This window comes from Apis laboriosa, unplaced genomic scaffold, assembly GCF_014066325.1.
Source record: "Apis laboriosa isolate Shangri-la unplaced genomic scaffold, ASM1406632v1 scaffold74_cov149, whole genome shotgun sequence".
Taxonomy (NCBI): domain Eukaryota; kingdom Metazoa; phylum Arthropoda; class Insecta; order Hymenoptera; family Apidae; genus Apis; species Apis laboriosa.
Window position 1 is genome coordinate 275,636 of NW_025224330.1, and position 25,199 is coordinate 300,834.

The 25,199-nt window shown below is 38.8% G+C and overlaps 1 protein-coding gene and 1 long non-coding RNA gene across 2 annotated transcripts; one reads left to right on the plus strand and one right to left on the minus strand.

The window, feature by feature from the left end:
* The first annotated feature begins 763 nt into the window (after window positions 1-763).
* On the plus strand, window positions 764-21,011 carry LOC122719320 (neurotrimin-like). Its single transcript, XM_043945031.1, has 5 exons — window positions 764-1,538; window positions 10,820-10,971; window positions 16,675-16,885; window positions 17,803-18,099; window positions 18,899-21,011. The coding sequence occupies exons 1-5, from the start codon at window positions 1,469-1,471 to the stop codon at window positions 19,081-19,083; spliced, it is 915 nt and encodes a 304-aa protein (XP_043800966.1). The 5' UTR covers window positions 764-1,468; the 3' UTR covers window positions 19,084-21,011.
* On the minus strand, window positions 17,983-24,880 carry LOC122719321. Its single transcript, XR_006347561.1, has 5 exons — window positions 21,947-24,880; window positions 18,897-19,101; window positions 18,689-18,775; window positions 18,371-18,458; window positions 17,983-18,120 (listed from the first exon to the last, which is right to left on the minus strand). It is a non-coding gene; the product is annotated as an uncharacterized LOC122719321 (long non-coding RNA).
* Window positions 24,881-25,199: the final 319 nt, after the last annotated feature.

Consider the following 25,199-nt stretch of genomic DNA (forward strand, 5'->3'; position numbering starts at 1 on the left):
AGAGAAAAGGCAGCGTGAAAATGGTGGTGGGATGCTGAAAGTCGAACAAGTAATCAGCCGGTTGTATTAAGAATCGTAAACACGGGGGTGGGGGGAAGACCGAAGCAAAGCGAAAGCTGATTAAAAAGACACCGAAAGAGAGGAGAGGGGGCCCGCTCCAATCGGGCCAAAATTCGTTCAAATCCTTTTGACGACGAAACAACGAAACCGCGCCGGTCAATCGACGAGCCGCAAATTTACTTATTTATTCTTTATCGAGAAAAAATCCGACGACGAAGAAGAAGATTTCAACATCGCGTGAGAAGCGAAATTCGTTCAGGAAAAGAACGAACGTCTCCCCAAAGAGAAGGAAACGGTAACTGTAGGCAGCAGCAACCACGGCGGACGTCGGTGGTGGTAAGCAGAAGCAGCAGCAGAAGCAGCAGCAGCAGCAGCAGCAGTAGCAGTGTCGGTGACGACGACGACGACGACGACGGCACGACGAGAACGACGAGGAGTCGACTACGACGGCGACGACGTAGTGGTGGCGGCGATAGTGGTGGTAGTAATCAGGGAAGAAGATGGGGAAGGAGGAAGGAGCAAGTAAGGGAGGAGGATGGAGGGAGAGTAGGAGGGCTGGAGGAAGGAGGAGGCTGACTGATCGGCAGAGTAGAGGAGAAAGAGCACGCCTGCGCGGAATCCCCGGGCGGGCGCGGGCAGTGCCACTGGAGGCCCGGCGGTTTCAGAGCTTCGCCCGGGACGACGAACCGCAGACGACCCGTACGCAAAACTCGGTCGTAGTTAGCCGTGTTCGAAGGATCGGTCGGCGAAAGGGGGCCGTAATCGCGCGAGGACGTAAGCCGCGACCCCCTTGGTGACCACGGGCCCGCGTCGTAATCGTGATAAGTTTCGATCGTGGAAACATCTCTCTCTCTCTGTCTCTGTCTCTGTCTCTGTCTCTCTGGGGGGAGACGTGACAGATCGGAGAGCAGAGACACGTTGGTAAAACCACACCAACGTGTGCGGTGGACCGCACGACGACGATATATACATATATATATATATATATATACATAGGATATAACATGTAGAGAGGATGGACGGTGCGACGATTAATTTTGGAGATAATTATGTGTGATCAGTGAGCGACGTCATCTCGAGAGGAGAGGAGAACGATCGGTGGTGTAAATCCGTAAAAAGGGTAAATTGTGCGCGAGAAAGAAGGGGGGAAAGGGGCGACGAAGGGTGACAAAGTATATATATATATATATATATACACACACGATACTATGCACGAGGTGGTCTGGTAGCAGCGTCGAGCCAGCGAGGAGGATGAACAGAGTGACGACGGAGGGTTAGGAGTGTGAGAGAGGGTGGACCGGCGGGGGCTTGGTTGGTGTGCTGGTTGTTTTGAGATGTCAGTGGACCCGTCGAAGGCAACTGCGTCGTCGTTCTCGTCGCCGTCGCCGTCACTGCGCTCGTCGTCATCATGAGGAGATCCTCTTACGTGAATTACTACGTCCTGTGCCTCGTGTGCTGGATTCTCCTAGGCATCACCGGTAAGATCTCAACGCCGCCCGTCACATATGTTTCCGGGCCCCCCTTCCGAGTGCGATCCCTCGCCCTCGCAACGATCGTCAATCGATCTTTCGAGATTCCCGCGGGAAAGTGTGTCCGAGCACGCTGTGTCCGTTAACGCGGCTGGTGGAGGATGGTGGAGTCGGCGGTCAATTGTCGCGAATCTCGCTGTGTTGTGTGTGAACCCTTCCCCCTACCCTCTCCCTCTCCTCTTTGTTGTCCGATCTTCACGAGTTTCCAGATTTTCACGAGAGGTAAAAGGGGGGAAAAAAAAAGGAAAAAAGGGGGAAAAGGAGGGGGAGGGATAAGGAGCGAGGTGAAAACGGGAGAGGAGCGAGAAAAGGGGGCAGGCGGGGCGGCTTGCTACCCGAAGACTTGTACCGCGGATGGATCGATCAGATTTTGGGGTGTAACTGTGCGTATACGTGTAAATTAGCACGCGTGCATAATATGCGGGTTTGTGGCGTGCGTTTTCCTGGCGTTTTTCCACGTCACGAGTATTCGGCAGCTGATCGTGCGTATCGGACGATCGATCGACGGGAGCGTCGAGGATCGAGATACGCGAGTGGAGGGAAAAAGGAGGACTCGCAGAAAGAGGGGGGGAGGAGAGAGAGAAGAGGGAAGAGGAAGGGGTGGTGGAGGGAGGGGGCTGGTTTCGGACCCGGTCCAGGGCTGTATCCAGCGCCACCCTTGTTTGTCGCGGCGACGGTATTGTATTTTTCCCCATTCTTCTTCTTCTCCTTCTTCTTCTTCTTCCTCCTCCTCCTCCTCCTGTTCTCCTCTTTCTCTTCGTTGCAGTTTTCTTTTCTTTTTTCTTTTTTTTTTTTTTTTATTCCTCGCCATCCTCGTCGTCGGGTCACCGTGTCGACGACGCGATGATACCGTCATCGGGGAATAAGGGGGAGGGGGAGGCGAGGTGAAGGCAAAAGGGTAGAGAGTGTTCCCTCATCTTCGCTCTGACGTCGTTCAGGGACGTGTCTATATCGATTTCATCTCTCGCGCGGCTGCATCGCGATGATACGGTTAGCCTCTCTTCTCTCTCTCTCTCTCTCTCTCTCCCTCCTCTCCCTTCCTCTCTCTTTTTTTACACCCTTTTCCACGACGAAGATTCTTCTCGTTGTGGCTTCGTGACAACACGCCAACGTAGTCTATCGGAGACAAGGAACGTGAAGATAGCGATCGATCGCGAGATCCCCGGCTCGGTTCGTAACTTCGCGCTCTTCCCAGTTTTGATAATCTCCATTGATAATGGAGTAATGAATTTAAATTTAATTAACGGTTAAAACATAAGCATAAGCTGTTTATCGCTTTCTCTTTACATATATACCACGATATCAAAAAAAAGAATATAATTGATGACGTAGCGTCGCTTGAAACGGGTCACGCGATATCCGCGTCTTCGTTACAGAGGAGCATCAATCTCGAGGCTTATGTAACTCCTTATGGAAATCCCTGTTAGCTGCGCCATAAACGCGTTAATTACACCCTCTCTCGTCAACGTGAAATTTTTTGCTGATTCAACTTGCTTGGAAACGCTCCATCAATTCTTCTCCTTCCCTTTTAGACATGTTTTATCTTAATGATCTTCCAGGATATCGCTCCCCCCTTTCATACTCGGCGACACCCTCTGTCTGTCTGTCTCTCTCTGTCTGTCTCCGTATCCGCCGATAATTTTTCCTTTATGCTGGAGGACGCTCTTCTCAGGACTCTTGTCTGGAGAGGGAGGGTTGAAGAAAAAGGAGAGAAAAAAGGAAAGGGGCGGTAAAAAGGATTGCCATCGAATATATCGCTTGTAATCCCCTTTTCTCCTTCGATCGATCGATCTCATCTTCGTGCAAACATCGAGTCGTTGTTGTCATTGTTCATTAACCGTGTGCCGCGATTCGTTTTATATAATAACATAACGTTTTCCATTCCCTGCTCTCGATCGTTATCGAGCGAACCGCATTAAGATGGAAATACACGGGAAAGGCTGCCAAACCGCGAGCTAAACGACACTCGTAGAACTTGGCCGAACGTAGCGAGGGGAATCGACGCCATTAACGCAGCTAACAACGTGCACTCGGTTAATTTTGTTAAACAATTTATCGTATTCCGCCCCCTCATTCCCCCACACGCTCTCTCCATCCACACGCTCTTAATTGATTTCAACTATGCGTACGCTCCCGTACTACACCGAAATCCGCAACGGGAAAACAATTTCTATCGTCGGTGTGTGTGCAAATGCATCGTGTGCACTTTCCAACCGTGACGTAATCAAGGCACGATTACACACCTGCACGATGATTAACCGACGTGGCTTAGCCACCAACGAGTATTTCGGTGTTTCGAACAAACGACGGTGAATTCCGGAGAAATCGCTCCCTCGAACGATTGGATTGGCCACTGTCTGACGTGTATCGCGGATGGATCTTACACGAAGTTTCCATTATTCGTGAACGTGCGTGTGCGCTACGTTACAATTGATCAATCTGTTCAAATGGATCTTCGATAAAACGAAGTTTTCCTGTTTCGTCGTGTCGCGATCGATATCGATGGAATTCGTGGAATTTAATTACACGATTAAACGTCTTTGATAAGCAAGAATTTTCTTTTATATATATATATATCGTTATTAATTATTATTACAATCTCGTTTAACTGTGCGTTTCGAGTTATTTTATTATACGCACAATCTTAACGCGGGTGGATCGATGCGACGTTCCAATCGAACGAGAACCATTAATTCGAGGCGCGTCGTGGAAAGTGCACGATCGAACCAGTTCGAACGTAAATGTTTGATGAACTGGTAAGACAGAAAATCGAATTAGCTCCACTGAAGGGGAGGAACGATCTTCGGGGGAGCGAGAATCCAGATTTATACACGAGTTTAGTGTCCGATGACGTCGTAAAATTACCACCGAACTGCGTGTCTCTAACGAAGGGGGTGAGAGAGAGAGAGAGAGAGAGAGAGAAAAGAAAAGAAAAACATCCATTTCGATTTTCCACCGCATTTTTCCATCCAACGCGCGCATCTCCCTCTCCCTCCCTCTCCATCTCCAGGGAAATATCTATCAGGGATTCTGTTTCCAAGAAATTTATTTCCACTCACGCATCCACTATAAAATCTCGATACTCTCTCTCTTTCTTTCTCTTCTTTTTCCTTCCCCCTCCCCTCTTCCTTTATCTCCTCATCGTTCTCGAACAGAGAAACAGATCTCGTCAATCGATCGTACGATCATCCCATCGAGACCCATCTGCGCATATTTAACGCGTAAATTGCTCGTAACGAATAATAATCTATCATCGTGCCGTTTCCTTTCCGCTCGAGCGTGTAACGCGATAAGCGCATTAACGCGATAATCAGAGGAGGAGGAGGAGGAGGAGGAGGAGGAGGAGGATTGACAAGCGAGGAGAAACGAGGGAAACACGTTTTAATTACGTATCGGTTGAATCGTAATTCCATTGAATCGCAATTACGGAACGGGACAAGATACAAGGCACTACTACAATTTCCTGGCCGCCTTCTCGTTTTAACGGCCGATTACATTTTCCTGTATATATATATATATATATAACCATCGTTTCTTGCCAAATCAGCAATATATAGATTTTCGAGGATGAATTATTTATTGATTGGATACGTAAAACAGACTCGTCGATCCACGAATTCTCCACGAGATCTGTTATTCGAAACTCGACATGTATCGTTCGAGACTATTTATTTCCTGAAATAATATAATTTATAACGAGGATCTAAAACGCTTTACAGCGATCGATATCCTTCGAGAACGATCCCTTCTACGCAAGCATCCTCTCTCTTTTTTTTCCTAAAACGAACGACACAAATTCCAAATTTCCAATTAACCCAGTTTCCATCCAGTCTGCTGTAACAAAGATAGGAATATAATTACACAGGCCGATGTACAACTCGCGTTGTAACGATTCAAACCCCTGTGCATAGCTCTATCGCTAACAACTTCAACCCCCTTCTGTTTACCCCCGTGAATGATTCATTCCCTCTGAAATTTACGAACGGTCATAAGCGATGCGTTACACCGTGCCGCTTTGTTCCTCCTTTCCCTCTCCTCCTACCCCTTCGTGTTCCACCTTTGTTCTTTAAGCCGTAATCTCGGCGTGAAACGTGATTTCCAGGAATGTCGGCGGAGTAACGGGGATAACTCGAGCAACGTTTCAGAAAATGAGAGAGAGAGAGAGAGAGAGAGAGAGAGAGAGAGTGTGAAAGCACGAATGTCTGTGTTCGAGTTTTTTCATTTCTCGTAGGGTGTTGCTTCATCTTTGAACTCGAAGGAATTTTCTGGGGAGAAGGGGGAGGGAGACGCGCAACGTCAGGATGACAGTTTATTTGCGACCGTCTGTCGATGATGAGTCCACGATTTCGAAGGGTGGCGCATCTTTGATTGTGATCTCGACGTGAGACGTAATTTTCTGGGGAAGGGAGGGAAGAAAAGACAGGCACGGTACGTCTATTTATATCCAATTCTTGATGGTGGAAACTGAGATTCGCCTCTTTCTTGATCGCAATCTTACTTGAAACGTAATTTCAAGGAATAAATTGGCGGCAATAAATCGTTGCCGTAAGTCGAAACAATTCTAACGAAGTTCGAGATGACATTTATTTATTTCTTCTGAATTATGTGATTCCATAAAAATCCTAAAAGTTTCTTTCTAATCTGAAATAGTATCGAGATTTCAGAGAAAAGGAAACGCGTTCGATATTCTACTTTCCTCCAAGAATCCTTTCTTCTTTGACGAAAGGATGAACTTCGTGGTTTGTCCTTGGTCTGCACGCTATATACCGATCGGGTGCGCACTGATTGCCAATCCAATTCGCGTCGTCTGAACGGAAACGCGTTGGCAAATCGATTCGTCGAGCGTGGAACGATTGGCCGAGATGCAGTTAAAAGGATATCGGCTATCTCGGAATAAGCGGGATACAAATCGGATAGAAGCGGTCATTGATCGATCATCGAATTCACACGAGACGCGTCCTTCAAACTGGAATTTTTCCATGAAGCACACATTTTTGGAGGGGGGGGGGGGAAATGTCTAGATCAAAATACTCGTCTCGAGTATTATATCTCTTGAATAGCGAAGAATCATCGATTAAAAATAAATCTGAATAGAATAACTCTTACGAGTTCTTCTGTTTTCCAAACTGACTTGGAAAAGATGGATCGAGGAATCCCGCTTATATCTTTCCCTCCACTCGAGAAGACAATATACGCGGTATACTCAGTCGACAGCCACGGTATTTTCGTCCTCAAGGTCCCCTCGCGATCCTCCTTTAAGCATCTTTTCGTTCCTCCTCTCGAGCGAGTTTTCGACGAAACTTTATCCCCTCTTCCCTTGAGCAACTTGCTTCACTCGATTTCGTACGAATACATTGTTTCGAGACCGGTAACAACGAGCAAGAGGGACGTTTAATCGGTTGCATCCTCTTGGGCGCGTGTTTGCCCATTGCACACCACCATTGTGGAGGAAACGTTAAACTTCCGCGCGTTTAGAATCATGTTCTATAGGGGCTATTTCTTTAGAATCATGCTCTATATGTGTTCTGTTCAATAGGGGCTATTTCGTGGACGACAACGAGCCTAATGCGAGTCTCGTCGTCAACGTCGTCGTCGTTGACGTCGTTGTCGTCTCATCCGTTGCATTTCGCTGTTAAAAACCGGATGCGCCGGTGGAACGTTTCCGTGACGAGGCACGGGTGACTAAGTATTCGTGACGTTGAAACCGAGACGACAATGGGACGAGGGAAAATTGCGCACGCCGGACAATTGCGGATATCGTGCGACTTTCGATATAAATGGCAAGAGCTCGCATATATATATATATGTATGTGTGTGTGTGTGTGTGTATATACGTGGAATCGCTTTGACACACTCGAGCGGTTCTCTCGAACGTTTATCCCGATCGAGCGATGCCAATAATGCAATAATCCGTGCACTCTAAATGTTATGAATACCGGCATTATTGAAAGGGTGTGGATTTATCTGGCCGGATGTTATTTGCCAATGCGGACGTTCGATTTTTGCCCACGCGGCTCCTACCCATCCGATCGATCGAGTGTCGCAGAAGTTTCCGCGATTTCCTTTTCCTTTCCCACGTTTTCGACGCTTGAATCTCGTTTCGTTTCCGAATTTTTCGCACGTTGTATATATTATATATACGAACGTGTATCGTTTTATCGTTAATATCTTGGTAAAAAATTGATTGAAATTTTAACGATGCGTTTGATATATTCGTAGATTGTATTATCAATGTTTAAGACAAGGCAATTTTGTAAAAATAAAGTAGAAATTTGAATAATGAAGTTTCAGAAAATTTTTCAGCAATAATTTATAATTTATCGTGTAAAATAATTCATATCCGTGAGTATTCATTAAAGTATATCGGGTGTAGAGATAAATAGATGTTCTTATCATTGATAAAAATTATTATTAAATTATAAGTGTTCTCGAATAAAGGAGGAAATGTTATTCATACGGTAGAAGGTATAATTTGTAAAAATTAAATCGCAAGATAAGGAGATATCGCGAGCTTCTCTACTTCGGCGGCTGTCATAATACATTTTCATTCTACTTAATTTGCTGCGCCCACGTAAAAGGGAAGCACGATATAGATTTTTTTTTTTTTTCTTTCTTTCTTTCTTTACCATTCTTTCATTCGACCGGTTGTAAAGTATGTTGAATAATAATACAGCAATAATCGTTAATATAAATGCTCTCCTTATACTCCCTTAACACGTTTCCCTGCAGTGACGTCATCCGCGATCAACACGGAACTTTTTCTTTTTCTTTTTTTTCTTTTTTTTTTTTTTTTTTTTTTGTTTGTACTGCGGTAATGACTGGCGTTTTTACTTGAACGCGAAACATGCGTCTCGAGGAATAGTCGCTAAAAACGTTACGCTACTTCACGATCCGTTGCATATTATCGAGTAATCGATAAACTTGTTCTTACGTTACATTTCAAATTATAAAATAAAAATAAAAATTATTATTGTTACTTAAAATATCAAAATAATAATAATAATAATAATAATAATGATGATCCTTTTACATTTCAGAAAGGTAAAAATTGAAGAGAGGAAAAAGAGAGAAATAGTCGAGAATACAATTAAAGTAAAAATAGATTTCATTATTTGTCATCGAACCACGAAAAAAAAAACGAAAAAACGAGAGAAACGTGAAAAGTAATACGTCGATGGCAGCTATTTTCGTGCAGCAGAACGAGAAGAAAAAGTTGTTGATGACCTGAATAACTCAATCAATAGAGCGGTCGTCCAATAAATGAAAGAACCGTATCCCGGAGTCCTCGATCCGGCCAATTGTTTTTCTCGTTACGGATGCCATATAAATAGCTATGAAACCGCCAGTTACAGCAAGGATGAATGCCTCTGGTTTCGCACAATTGACTGTTGCCATAACCCTTTACGTTGATATTCCCTTCGTGGTGGTTTCCTCTCCGTTTTCTATCCGCGATATCGTAATAATCGAAGATTTTTCGAGGACCGAGGTGTGTGGAAATGTGGAAGAAAGAAACGCTTACGCGTGCGACGAGTTGCCAACGATATCCACTAGATCAAGTACAAGAAACTTTCTTCGAGTATCTATTCCATCGAGTTCTTCTTCTTTTACTTTTTCTTCTTTTTCTTCTTCTTCTTCTTCTTCTTCTTCTACTTCTTCTTCTTTCTAACACGTTGGCGTATAGACTTTTAGATACTTTTCAGTCTCGAATCTTTCGACGATAAATCGAAAGATCCCTCTTCAATTTCCACAGTGATCGGATTTCTGCGCGCCGCCAGATACCGTTTTCGAACGACTTTTCGACGAACGCGGTTTCAAAGCGTTTCCCGTATCTCGAGCCTCTGGTAATTTCCGTCGATCTTCCGGCATCATATCCGGGGAGGGGATCATATCTATTCGAAAAAAAATAAACGTATCCAAAACGAGGGAGGATGGACTCGAACGATTCGATTTCGATCCTTTTATTCTAACGTCACAGTAACGGAAGTCGATCCTCAAGGTCGTTGGAACGAAGCCCGCGGAGTTGATCCGACTTTGGATACGTGGTAGGATCGAAATCCTCCGGATTAGTTTCCATTTCCTCGATGCTCTGGCAGAACTTCTCCGATAGGATTTATCAGAGAAAGGTAAAAAAAAAAAAAAAAAGGGAATGAAAAGAGCGGAGATTCGAGGCTTGAAAAGAGAGAGAGAGAGAGAAGTGGAGTCGTACATATGGAGGTCACGAATATATCCTTTTTACTATTCCATCGTGGAAATATATTAGGGATGGTCGTGTAATGTAAATTCGTCCGGGATAACAAGCTCGCGTGATCGAAACATCGTGGCCGTGTTAATGTATTCTGTAACGTCAGACAGAGGTTCGAAACTCGTGGTCAAAACTTGAGATTCTTGGAACAAACGTTTTTCGTTTCTGCAACGGGATTACGGAAGGGAGGGAGGGAAAAAACGAGAGGATTTTTCAATTTTGTCGAAGCGGTTCGAAGTGAGAGCCGCTGTTGAGAGAAGTATAAATGTACAAATTTATATTGGAAAATTCAGAAAAATGTAAGAATCAGAAAATATATATGTATAACTTTTATATTTTTATAATCTATCTATAAGATGTTAATTATATTATATTTTTTGAGGATACTAAAAACTTTGAGTCAGATGAAACGATAGAGGAAGAGACATTTTTTAACATCGTATTAAAACTTCGAAAACGAAAATATTAACATCGTGACAGATATCGTCGAAATTTCTTAAAACAAATGATACAATAGAATAAAACGAGTTTACTAACATCTATAAGATGTTAATTATATTATATTTTTTGAGGATACCAAAGATTTTGAGTCAGATGAAACGATAGAGGGAGAGACATTTTTTAACATCGTATTAAAACTTCGAAAACGAAAATATTAACATCGGGACAGATATCGTCGAAATTTCTTAAAACAAATGATACAATAGAATAAAACGAGTTTATTAACATCTATAAGATGTTAATTATATCATATTTTTTGAGGATACCAAAGATTTTGAGTCAGATGAAACGATAGAGGAAGAGACATTTTTTAACATCGTATTAAAACTTCGAAAACGAAAATATTAACATCGTGACAGATATCGTGGAAATTTCTTGAAACAAGTGATACAATATAAAGAATAAAACGAATTTCTCTTTACTTATATTATATTATAAATCTGTACGTACACAATGAATGTCTAAATATCGATCGAACATTTTGCAGGGGTGAGCACAAGATCCCATTCGTTAGTGAAGAGGTTCGACGGGATTTACACGGGGCCGTACTTCGACTCAAACACCCCCACGAACATCACGGCCCAGCTGGGGAGTCATGCTTACCTGCCGTGCAAAGTGCGACAGCTCGGTAATAAATCGGTAAGTCTTTCGCCTTAACTGTCTTATACACCACGACTACAACGCTAAACGAAACAACCTACCAATTAAAACTTGTCCAACTTCCGTCTCGCCTCCAACACCGGACACACAATTCGTCACGAAAGTTTCAAGTCGACGCAAACCATTCTCCCGAATCAAAGAGATCAAAAGGAGCTACTTCGCTCCTTTGCATTTCCGCCATCAACGTCGAGCGCAAAATTACGGATTCCTTAATTCCAATTCCGATTCAACTTCGAAAATCCGTCTCACCCTCCGTCCCACTCCGTCCATTGCTTTTGCAATCCTTCTCCTTGTGCGAAAAGCACAAGATAGAATAGATAGGATAGAAGAAAGGGAAAGATAAAAGGGAATTTATTCGCACGCGAGTTTTCCGTCGTGACTCGACGGTGACGATATCATCGTATCGGCGGTATTCCACGAAATCGTTGATCCGCCATCGAGGGGAAAAAAAAAAAAAAAAAAAAAAAAAGGCCATATAACGGCCTAACGTTTCCGCCGATATTTCGCGTGCGAGCGAAAACCCCACCCGCTATTACAATAATCGAAACGGCGGCGATAAACCGATACATCAAACCCCTTCCTCCCCTCCCGATCTGCATGCAGGGGGATTTATAGCAACTATAAAAGTCTAATATGCCCGCGTTCTCTGTGCCCGTTAGTGAGGATTATAGGGAGTTGCGTGAATTTCACGGTTTGGGTATTTGGGAAAATAGGAGAGAGATGAGGAGATTGAAAGAGAGGGAGAGAGAAAGAGAGAGAGATCGTCTTTGGGCGATATTAGTTGGATAATTGGGTTTTAATAAAATTTTCGCATCTTCGCATCACGAAGGAGGACGACTTAGATTTTTTAGGTGTGTTTAACGATTACGATGTGCCTGTATGCTGTTATTATGTTTATTGCCATATTTAAATATTAATTAATGTCGCGTTTAGAACTTTGCGTGCAACGAGTCTGATAATATTAAAACGCGATAAAAATGTTTGGAAATTAAAAATATTGTGCAAATATTTTTTCTAACCGTTATTATATATATTTATCGTACGATAACAATAAATGAATAGTTGTTATGTTCGTTTTACTAAAAATTTAGATTTTCAACGTGTTCAAAGTGTTTATCTTGAGCTTTGAAATTGCAAACTATGAATTTTCACGAATATCGAGAATTCCTTTCCATTTATAAAATCTGTACGTTTGCAACATTTTTTTAAATTTGAATCTCTAAAATTATATTCATTGATATATTTCATTCCTTGTAGCAAACATTTTTTTAACATTTAAAAATTCTCCATACTTGATGAGAGATCAGAGATCATCCTCCCTTTTGAGCATCGAGTGAACCGTAAAAATTAGCCGTATCACTCGTTAACAAAATTTTTTTTTTTTTTTGCCTTCCATTCGAAATGTGTGCAACAACGTTGAAAGAGGCAGGACTAAGTGTCTGGTGACACGCGACCCTCGTATGTATAATCGTCCGATTGCGTACTTAAGGGTCCGCGAACCCATAAGAGTCGCGACCCCTCTGCACCTCCCCTCCTCGCACGCTTATTCTTTCGATACTTATCAAGCGTGGAATTAAACGTGCCCTTAAAACTGCTGACTTTCCGTCAACGGCCATTGCGCCTCGCCACGCCGGATACACTATTCGAAACGATTAGTCTCCTGGTGGACGGGGTTGCGGAACAACGCCGGTGACTTCGCAATTTGTTTTCCACGTATTCCGCGTCCGATGGAACGCGGCCGGGATATTTGGGATATTTTTTTCGAAACTGTAACATCAATAGAGAGGTTTCGAGAGATTAATGGAAGAGATTTTTTTCTTTTTTTATTATTTTTTTTTTCTGTAACTTCATTTTTGTTGCATCGCAATTTGTCCCTCTTTGAAAAATCGATCCGACGTTAAAAGTGATGACGTAATGTTACGATAAACTCCGATACGATGCGCTATGAAAAATATTATTCGCGAGTATTTTACATCTTTTGTTAGAATATTATTATTAAAACTTTCGTAGTCGTGTGAGAATAGAAGCGATACAAAATTTAATACACTTAATTCATGTGTAATTGTATATAATAGAATCTTCATATATATATAATTGAATATATAAACAATAAAAATTTTCAACTTTGTAAAATCTATATCTTAAATAATATCTTTATTATTAAAATAAAATCGATCATTTGTATATACATATATATATATATATATATATATGCACAAAATATCTCTGTTCCAAAATTTTTATAGGCCAAATAGGATTAGGTAAAATTCAATGGTTCGTCGTTCGTGTAATCGAGTGCGAATCCCAGTTCAACGAACGGGGAAATTCACAGAGGGAAAGGATTTTAAGGATCCGTGAGGTGGCGCAATTAAATCCTTTTCGTTTCTCGGGATCGGGCGAGTTAAAAGTCGTGAAAGTTTGGAAAAAGGAATTGCAGAAAAGGCGGAAATCGATCGATGAAACGTAAGCCAACGCGCGAGAAACGGGGATTTACTAATTTATTGCCTTCCCCGTTGAAATTAATGGCACGACAATCGTAATTGAGCGAGAGTCGGAGAAAAAGGATAGAGGGAAGAAGAGAAGGAGAGAGGGAGAGAGAGAGAGAGAGAGAGAGAGAAGGAAAAGCTCCTCAGTTTCAACGAACACTGTTCGCCAGAGAGATAAACGAATTCCATCCGGTTTGGAATTTCCAAAGATAACGATTCCACTTCGAGAATTAACCGAGGGATTACGGTTCTCCTTGTGCGGATCGCTATCGATACACCAGAGATCTAACCATTTGCAATTTTTTTTCCCCCGCGAGTTGAATTATAACCCCGATCGTTGTATCGCGGGACACGGAACGAAAAGGCAATTACTCCACTTCGTTGATTGCAACGTTCTCTCGATTTCTAAGTCTACTCCGGAGGCTACATCCGGAGTTGAAAAACGTAGCCGTGACTACGCTGAGTCGAGCGTCCATAGAATCGTAATGCGGAAACCCCTCGTATGTTCCATTTTTATATCGAAGAAAGAATTTGAAACGAAAAGAAAATGATTAGTTCGGATCGGAGAATTTTATTTTTATTCGAGAACGCTACTTTTCTGCCTATCTTTTATACATCGAGTGTAATATATTTAATAGAATTAATATCATTATTAATATATACTTATGATTGTATTATTTACAAAATTTACAGATATAATAATAAACTATATTTATCCGATTGAGTATAAATTAGGAATTCGGAGATTCACATTGATAATAAATTATTGAAGGGATAAAAGAAGAGACACGGCAAAGAATTAGGCGATAAAAACTTCTTCATTTCATCAAAATTAACTCGAACGCTGTCATAAAGAATTAAACACGTTTGAAAATCCTTCCTCCTCCAATACACTTAATTCATCCCATTTCCTGCTATAATATATTCCTCTGTAAAATCACAGATATATCACTCTCTAACACTGATTTAATTAAAGCATTCCAATTTACCACCTTCAGCAGGATTCCTCCGCATTACCACCTTTCCCCCCTTCGCTTATCGCGAGAATAGATCGAATATATACTCCGTGATACAATTTCTTCTCGAGGGAGATCCACGTGAAGGAAGGAGGCGGGTCGGCCAAGTCGATCGCCCCACGATAAATTAACCGTAGACAAGGGAAAGAAGATTGATCGAGCAGGATCGAGGGAAGTCGAGTCAGACTCTCTCTCTCTCTCTTTCTCTCTTTTTCCATCTCGTGGTGTATTTTCCAGAGCTTTTTCCAGAGAGTTTCTCGATCCGTATTCAGGATCCGAGAGGAGCTCGCGAATTTCCAGCCAGACACAGTTGAATTTCACTTCGTCACTGGTTACTGCTTGCCTTCCTCTCTCTCTCCTTCTCTCTCTCTCTCTCTCTCTCTTTCTCTGTTGCTTTATTTCGTTTTTTGCACGACCTCCATCGACGACGCGGAAGAAACGGACCAAAAATCTAACAATGGGGCGCATGAGGAAGAGATTAATAATTCTCGCGATACGTCTGGTGGATAAAAAAGATCGAATTGGACCCGGTTTTTATCTATCCCTTCGCTCGAATCGGCGACGAGTATTCAGATACGGTTATTGTTTTGCCAATCTCACTTTGATCGTTGATAAATAATTAATTGACTCGGTGGAGAAAAAAGAGAAACTGTAAACTTTGATTTGAAAATCGAAGAAAATGTTTAAATTTGAAGATTTATCGAAGTTCTTCATTTACGAATTTAGTTTGAATTGTGTATCCGAGATGCAAAACGTGGAACTCGAGGATCCTTCTCGTTTTTAAGTTATACGTAATGTTTTACCGATTTAATTTCAACGAAGGAAATCATAAAAAGTGATGGAAAGTTTTTGACTCTGCATAGAATGAAAAGTTTGGAAAATTTTCTTCTAATCGAATAATAGCGAGATAGATCGATCTATAAAGATAACGTATCAAACATTATTTGTTAAGTCTCTTAAATATTTATGTATTAATTATACAATAATAAGTATTGTTATAAAGTTATATAATAAGGCGACATTTACATACGATTAAAGTTCCTTGTTTATTCTTTTAACAATATTTGAACAAGACATAATTCATCTTCAAAGAGCAGATCCAATTTTGGATCTAAGAATATGAAAGGCGATTCTGAAGTGGGTGACCAAAACTTTCAAGCCGTGCTCTAGTCACTTTAACGAGGGAAAAGGGGGTATAGAGACACGATTCTGAAAACTCCTCCTGTTCGAGTTCTAAACAAGTTTTAAACACTCTTTGTCTGTGTCAAACTTTTGTAAGAAACGCTTCGCAAGTTTATAGTCACGTGTGTTAATACACGTTATAGCGTTGACACTAACGATCAAAGTGTTGGCAAGATAATTCAAATAATATTCTTTTCCCCTCCGGATCATTTATTCTCGAATAAAAATTGATTTATTCCGAGATTCGTACTAGATTTATCCAATCCTATTGATCGCTTCTCCTCAAAATAAATAAGTAGAACAAACATACTTTTATATTTCAACCACATATTTCAGATGAGAAATTAAAAATTTACAGCGAATAATTAGATTAAATTCCCGCTCCATTATTCGAAAATCTATTATTCAAAACGTTCTATCGTTCGAATTTTTCAATTATTCAAATATTCTATTGTTAAAATATGAATGAAAAGGAAATGTATGATATTGTTTAAAAAAAAGAGGGATACATTTAAACGTTAAAAAAGGATGAAAATCAAAAGATATACAATATTAAGGACATCTTCGTTTCAAAGTACATCTTCATTTCTTCATAGTATTGGAAAAAGAATATTTAAATACTTTAAAGTAGAATAGATTTTATCATTTACTTACTATTAACATAAAATTGTAAAAATTAAATTACTAGATAAAACAAGATGTATGTAAAATAAGATATGAAATCTTTTCTGAATGATATTACAATAGAAATAAAATTTCTTATTCAAATCATATTGGAAATACTGAATAACAACACATTCATACTGATCACGTAAAAAAAAAAAATCGTTATCTAATAAAAATTTCCTTTTTATCTTCACACATTTTTTCCAAATTTTATTCTTACACGATATCCACGATATGGAATATAAATTTTCTTTCTAAAAATCTTTTACAATAATGACGAGTACTTGTACGATATTATTAAAATTAATCTGTTGTTTCCTGTAACGCAAAAGGTGTCGTGGATCCGAAGAAGGGACTCGCATATCCTCTCGGTAGATAGAACCATGTTTATCCCGGACGAAAGGTTTCAAGCGCTTTTCGTAGATGCGTCGGACACTTGGACCCTGCAGGTTAAGTACGTGCAGGCACGCGACGAAGGCGAGTACGAGTGCCAAATCTCGACCGACCCGAAGAAGAGTCACATCATCAAGCTCAACATCGTCGGTGAGATCGCGAAAAAATATTTCTCGATGATGTGTGAGATTTTTGAACGACGAGGTCAAAAGTTATCGAAGCGGATTTAATTTAATTTCCTTGGGCAGTGATATATCTCTGTGTATAATACGATTTATTAGAAAATAATCATTGGCTATCCTCGTTCAATTCCACGCAAGTATTATTTTTAACGTCGGCCGAGAAGAGCTCTGTCATCGATCGTCGGAGCACTTCGTCAACCATGTTCCAACGACGTGATAAAAAATTATACGAGCGTAAAATACAGACATTTTCTCTTTCACGTAACACTCGTACGTGTGAGCGTTAAACTGTCCGCTCGGATAATCGCTCCGTATATCTAATAATTAATTTTCTTTGTCGTTCGATCACCTTCTTGCGATACATTTAACATATCGAATGGGCCATGGATGACCCACGGCAATCGGCATCGTTTTAATCTTCGTTGAACCCAAGAAATAATATATATTTTCGAATATATACACTGTTCGAGTGAAAAAGATGTAAAAAGAATAATAGATTATTATAATTAACATGTTGTACATGTTATGTCTCGCGATACTCGGCTATCGATAGATGATAATCGTAGTAGAAGCAAAGTTTTTTTTATCACGAAATATATAAATATTCTTTATCATAGTAATTAATACTATCAACGAATAGATCAAAATATCAAGAATTCCATACAATATTTACAGCATCTATTGCGTAATTAACTATTTCATCGTAAAATTTTATTTTTATTTTTTCTAATCACAGAGCATAATTTATAAGATCACAGTAGAAAAACTTGATATTTTTACGTAGATTAAAACATTTTTCAAGAATATATTACAATGCAATGCATTTCCTTTAAATTCATTGAATTATAAGAAAAAAAAAAATAGATACTAGCTGTGATTTTCCAGTGCCAAAGATCGAGATCATAGGCGACCGCGACATGTACGTGAAGACCGGAAGTACAGTTGCGATACGATGTGTGATCAAGCAATCTCTCGAGGGCCCTTTCTACGTTTTCTGGTACCACGAGGGTGATCGCGTTCTGGACTACCAATTGAACAAAATCGACATCCAGACGAAGAGGATCGATCACGACACAATCAGCAGTCTCCTGATCCATAAAGCGAGGCGGGAAGATTCGGGAAATTACACTTGCAGTCCGAGCAGTTTGGACAGCGCGAGCGTGCAGCTTCACGTGTTAAATGGTGAGTCCTATTTTCGCATTCCTGGAAATTAAATAACTTTCGTGAGGTTCGTATTGCGTGACGTAAAACAAAAAAAAAAGAAAGAAAAAAAGCATTTCGATCTATTGTTCATAAAATATTTTGCGCTTTTGAAAGACCTTTTACAAATCTAATAAAGATTTACTTTGGATCAAGCCTCTCGATTCGAAAGAGTAATTAAACTTAATGTAATAGTAAATACGGGCACGGATTCTACTATAAAAAGATGGTAACTTTCTGGAAATTAGTTTACCGATAATTCAACACAGTTTCGGGTCAATCCTTCGTCAAGTTCTTGGTTCAAATCCAATTAGAAGTCTAAACGCAACGAAAACGGATCTCTATAACAATATGAAATTCAAGTAAGGTTCGTTAATATTCATTCAGTCTCAATCATGAATCTTCTATTAATATTTAAATTTTATAATAATAAGTAAGAAAGTATAAAATATCGAATATTTTACATTATCGCGAAAACTTTCAATTTCATTAAAAGTTTCGCACTTTTTAAATTAAAAAGAAAAAAAGAAAATATACAGTTTCTTAACTTTTTTAAACATAATAAACTTACCTTAAAACAGCCGTATCGACTTTTCTATCTGAAAAAAACTTCCACGGAGTTTTCACGATTACAGATTACAGATATGGGAAACGGTATCTAGAAAAAAAAAAAAAAATAATAAAATAAAATAAAATTTTAGAGAGAAGTATTAAATATTGGTGGCGATATAAAGCCGCGATAAAAGTAGCAAACGGTGTAAAAATCAATTCTCTGATACAGGGGAGCATCCTGCAGCGATTCAAAGAGGGATCAGCTCGGCACCGGGTGGTTGTCCGACGTTATGGTGGCTGGCAGGCGTCGTGACGCTTTATTCGAGTCATGGTAGCCGCCTGTTCGTCCTCGCCCTTGTGATCCTCATGGTCCTCTACTCGAAGAATCCATCTTACTTCGCGCCGGAACGATAATCAGAAACGGGAGCTGGACTGTGTCGAAAGATGATCGATTATCTCCTGCTACGAGACCCGGAAGGCGCCTCGAGGGAACGTTACATCAAGAGGAGGCGAGGGAAAGTGCACGCTTCTTCGGAAAAAAAGACTTCGTGGCAAGGTGGACGATGAAGGGAGAGAGAAGTTGATCGAGGGAACGATGGAAAACCGCGAGAGAACAGCGCGACGAGAAACTGCGTGTTCACGTTCGAAGATAACCGAGAGAAATATCGAAATTCTTCATCCAACCGAATAAAATATAGCCGAATTTTATTGTCGAGTTCGTTTGTCGAACAGAAAAAAAAAATGATTTCGAATAAGTGTCGGTTTTCTTCTTCGTTTACGCGGCTCAGTGATTGAATTTCGTCGAGAAATTAAATGTACATTCAGAAAGGAGAAATCTTCACAACGAAGGATCGAAACTCCTGCTTTTCGAACGACTCGATCCACTATCAATTATAGGGATCCGTGAACGACGTCGATCGCGGGCGTCTCAACGACGATTCTACTCTGTGAACGTGTTTATAAGGGAAATTCAGGATAACGCACGTGTGTCGAGATAGTATGATCCGGCCGTTAGAAATTAGGGGTTAATTAATCTCGGGGGGAGATTACCCGTGATATCGGTGCGAGTTCTTCACGCGGTAGAAAAGTGGTTACTTATGGTCGAGCGATGGACAAAACGAAACGACACGAAGCTTGCGAACACCCTCCCTCTAATCCTCACCTTCAAAAGCGGGACAACAAGACGAATTTTTTATAGGAATTATACATATAAAAATATACGATCTTCCAATGTGTATTTCAAACACGCGCGATATAGAACCTTTTATACCCTCGTTACGCATCCTCCATCGTTCTATAACGAATCATTCTAACTGATCGCTGAATCGTCATACGAAATCATTGTACATATTTGCCTATATAAAAAGTAACACCGTCGTGTTAAATGATCGTGTAAAAAAGTCTTCAGTAAGCCCGAACGAAGGGACGACTAATAAGACGCGAAGTTCGAGAGGCGAGCTCCTCCCCTCCTTGTTCATCATCCAAAGATCCGTTGTCAAAGGTGTTTCGCGATCTTCGTGTCTTTCTCGAGGGAAGCCAAACAGTAACGAAGTCTTCGTGATCGATCGGTGAGATTCTGTCGGGGACATCGAGAGGGTTTCGTAGTTTATTTCGCATCGAGATTAAGTCGATGACGAGCGCGTGTGACTCTGAAGAAAAATGGAAATAGGGGTTGGGAGTAGGTCGAGGAGTGTCGAGGAGGAATGGAGAGAGGTCGAGAGAGCGACTGAAAGAATATACAAGATAATCGCGGGATGCCGACAGAACTTCGTCCGCGCCGCTTTCGATAGAATTGAAACTTGTTCGATGAAGTTTTTAAAAGCGATGTGATTAATTATATTCGACTAGAATGACGATTAGCGAAATGTGTCTATACTCGACCGTGTACCGTGTACATTCGAAGATTGTCTCGAGGAAGGGATGTATCTCGACGATTGTCTTTGATAGACGATACGTTGAAATCATCCGATGGCATGAAGTATGTGTGAATGAATAATTTTCTCCGTTTTTCCGAATCTTTTCATTAAGTCACGAGAACAATATCGAATAAATGCAATTACCATGAATGTATGAAACTTTATTATAATCCGATACAAGGCAATAAAACAAAATATCATAATTGTCAACTAACAATTGAGATTAAGTGAGATTTATAGAAGTCGTAAATGAAAAGGAATTAGAATATTAAGGTTTCAAAGTATAACAATTAGATTACGAATTTTTATGTAAATGAAATCATATTTTTTACAAGTGATGTAAAGATACTTGGCTAGAGTAAACGAGCAATTGTCATGTAATTTATCTTAAAACTTGATTAAAAATATATTACAATTAAGAAAATTTTAAACCATTATAATTATAATTAAAAATATTAGTTAAAGTTTATTAAATATATAATATACTTAAATTAATTAGTTACATTTTAGTATAAAAATCCATATTTTTTTGTTTTTTAAGTCTACAAGTTAACCTCAAAATTTTCTTCTGATAATTATATAAATAATCAATAAGAATTTAATTTTAAAAATTAATTATAATATTATCTATATTATTTATATCTTTACTATCTTATAATATTATCTTGATTATAGAAAATGTAAGATTAAGATCATATTTATTAAAGAACCACTTATATAATAACAAGATTCATTCTTCATATTATATTATATTTTTCACATCTTATATTATATTCTTCATATTATATATTTTCTATATAGTTCCTGAATATTTTCGAACGAAAATTGAAAAATTTATAAGAGGACTGAAATAATTTTATCTTTTATGATGTAAAATGTCACTGCCTATATAATTCAAAAGTGTTCTATCTCGAAAATATGTTTGAGGAGATTGATTCTACTATTAATATTTCGATTATTATAACACAGAAAATCGAATAAAAAAAAGATATAAATGAAACGTACCGATTGCCTCGAGACGATCTACGATGATAAATTTTGGTACTTAAAGTGCATTGAGTATAGACACGAGTCAATAAAATATTATATATCCGTGCATGCATCAAGTTTCGTAACGGAATGGGTCATACATAAAAAAAAAAACAGAAAAAAATCACCAATTATTATCGAACAAACGATGACGTAAAAATTATTGACATGTGATATTCAAGAATTATAATCTATATAGATATTTCTTTTATTTTATTAATTGTTAAAATTTTCTATGAATATTAAACAATTTTTCATCAATTTTGATCGATAAAGCTATATTATTATTATAAAATTATACGAAAAATCATAATTTATAAATTTTCACTTACTTGTGACATTTTTCATATTTCATCAGCAATCACACGATGATACGACGAGAGATAAAACGATACATAGACGATAGAACAATAATCGATTGGAACAAGTTCAAAAAAAGATCATAATCAATTTTGAAAGACCCAAACTGTTTTCTCATTCTGCATGTTCGGCTGTATAAACGTACGGACGAACAGCTTTTTGGATTGCCTAAGGCATCCTGTTTTGCTTTCTTCTCGCAAGCGATAGAAGATACTGTTTTTTATATTATATATAAATATATATATAAATATATATATATATACAAACGAACAGATAAATATATATATGTATATGTGTGTACGCGCGCGAATACGTTGCACAATGGTGTTAAAATATTGAACAAGTTTCAGTTCGAATGAAAGAAAAAGCGGCGCAATAAATAACATGGTGAAAATAACGAGAAGGTATAACATGGGGTAAAAAATTAAGAGAGAAAAGTATTTAATGAAATATAGACGTGAGAATATAATGGTAAATAATTGTGAATAACAACTATGGAAAAATTGGAAGAAAAATAGAGGTTAGGTGAAAAGATTGGGGAGGGGAAAATGGAACTGAGAAAGAAAATTAGTCGAACGAGGCGAACGATACATTAGAATATCTACGATTCATGTGATTGTAAATATATAGTATATAAATAACGTAACGTTAATTAACGATATGCCGTACGTGTTACACTAAAGAAACAAACAAGAAAAAAATAAATAACGTTACTGTGTAATTTTTCGGATCGTAAACGCATTCGAATGGGTCTGGCCGCCCGTGCTAACCGGCTCGAGATTGTGTTCAGACCAGACAACAGCTGGTTTCGAGAGTTTGAAATCGAGAATATTCGTGTCGTTTGATTCGTTCAAATTTTAATCGATCATTAGTCAATCTATTGCAAACTTCTGTACATTCCTTTAATCGATAAATAACGTACATATTTAATTACATTTTTCTTGAATTCAATCGAATCTATTGCAAGAACGTTCTCGAGAGATTCTCGTTATGTGAAGACGTTTGCAAGAATAAACACGACAAGAAGAAAATAAAGTGAAAAAAAATGAAAAAATTAAAAGTGCGGGAAAAGATTAGAAGACAAGTAAAAGGCAGCACCGTCGCGTATTTCTGGCACATCGGTGCATCGAGCAACAAAAAGGAACGCAGCTATGTTCAGTGCGTTTCTGGATAGCACGGGCCGGCCACACGCGATTAGATGTAACACTAATTAACGCCTAGCGTAAGAACGGATATAAATGAAGGATTATATTGTCTGATATAATGTAACCAGGTATGGACGTACACGCGTATACGTGAATTTTTCGCGGCAATCAGTGATTGTGTGTGCATGAAACTACACGCGTGTGAAACTCTATGTGTGCGAACAGACGAATGATATTGAAGGGAAGAGAGAAAAAAAGAATGTATGCTTGTACATGCGACACTCGAAGAAGGAACGAAAGAAAATGAAAGAAAGGGAGAGAAAGAGAGAGAGTGCGAAAGAAAAATAGAGAAAAAGTGTGAAAGGGTAAGTAAAAAAAAAAAAAAAGAGACATACGCGAAAAGTAAAAAAAAAGTTGTTCGTTGGACTGACGTGATAAGGCGTTGGTCGAATGACGCATCTTAAGATAAAAAAGGGACGACCGGGAACAATCTTCTTGTACCGTTTCTTCCCTTTCTTCTTCCCGTGCCTCGCGAGGCTACTCGTAACGAAACATAAAAAGAAAAGGCTAAAGATAGGGCTCACCTCGAGGCTACAATTAAAGCTTGCCCGTTTACTGTATTCTTTTTTGTTACAACAACTGGAGCCTCACCTCGCCAGGTGGAAGAAGAAAGTTGTAATTTTCGCGCTCGTCCTCGTCGCCCCTTTATTATGACAGATAACAAAGAGGAGACGAGAGAAAAGGTTAAGATGGTGATGATGATGGTGATGATGGTTATAATAATAATGATTTAAATAAAAACGTCGTCTAAGGTATACTAATGTCGTAGGCAGCATTGAATTTTTGTACCATTGTCTATAGTAGCTCTTAAGTGTCGCGAATTTTTTTGTTCTTAAGATGCCAGCCTTTGCAGGCTTGAGTACGTATATCTTATGTATTCTCGGTTTTGTCGATTGCTCGCGGGGCAGATATTGATTTTAGATGATATTATGAGATTGATTCGATTATTCTTCGATCATTCAAATTGCATAAGCGTAATACATTTGTATTTGTATTTTTTTTTCCTTGTTTCAAATTTATGATATTCCATGTAAATATATAATAATGTTTAAAATTTTACTTAAAGTAAATAATATTTTTTGATATATTTCTGTCAAATCTATCTTTGAAATCGGAAATCATCTATATCAAATCCGCTCCAGCGAAAAATACGTACCCGTTCCCGAGAGTCGCGGTACGCGAATATCGAAAGATCCTTTTTCGTGTGATGATTGACCGTCCTGACAGTTCGTCGATGTGCTCTTATGCGTAGATACTCGAAGTTAGTTTTTTCGATAGTAGATAATACGAATAAGAGATGGTGATGAGATTCTGATCGAAAATAAATTAGAATTAATGATCTAGCAATCAGTTTTACAACTGAAGTTGCGAATTCGATTATTTAAAAAAAAAAAAAAAACATTAAAAATGAAGTTATTAGTGCGTTATACGATGAAAGTCGTGATTGATAGTGGAAACTGGATTGCAGGTAAGACAATTTCATAAAGAAGTAAATTTTGTCAAAAGAATATTGTATATTGATGCGGTATGAAATTTATCTCCGCGAAATAACAAATGCGAAATATTGATTCCGTGTTATTGATTGCGTATGTATAATTATTGTGATTTTAACCCTCTACCGCTTATTACTATTAAAATATTATATTTATTTACGATGATATTGTTGTATCTTGTAAATAATTAAAAAAAAAAAAAGCAAAATACTGATAATATAAATGAATTCGATACAGATTCGTATAATTCGATATTTATGTGATATTTAATAATGTGATTAATTATTTTTATTTTTTTATTTTTTTTTTATTTTTTCGTTCGTATAATTTTATTTTTTTTTACTTTAACACACACAAATACATTTTTTTTTTTAAATAAAACTATCATTATATCTAAATGAATATACTATCATTGTTTCGCTTTACGTTTCATTGTGCTTGTTTTTTTATTATTAATAATTGATTTCGTATGTAAATCCAATTGTAATTAATACGTAGAAATTAATTTTTTGCTGTAGAGGGTTAGA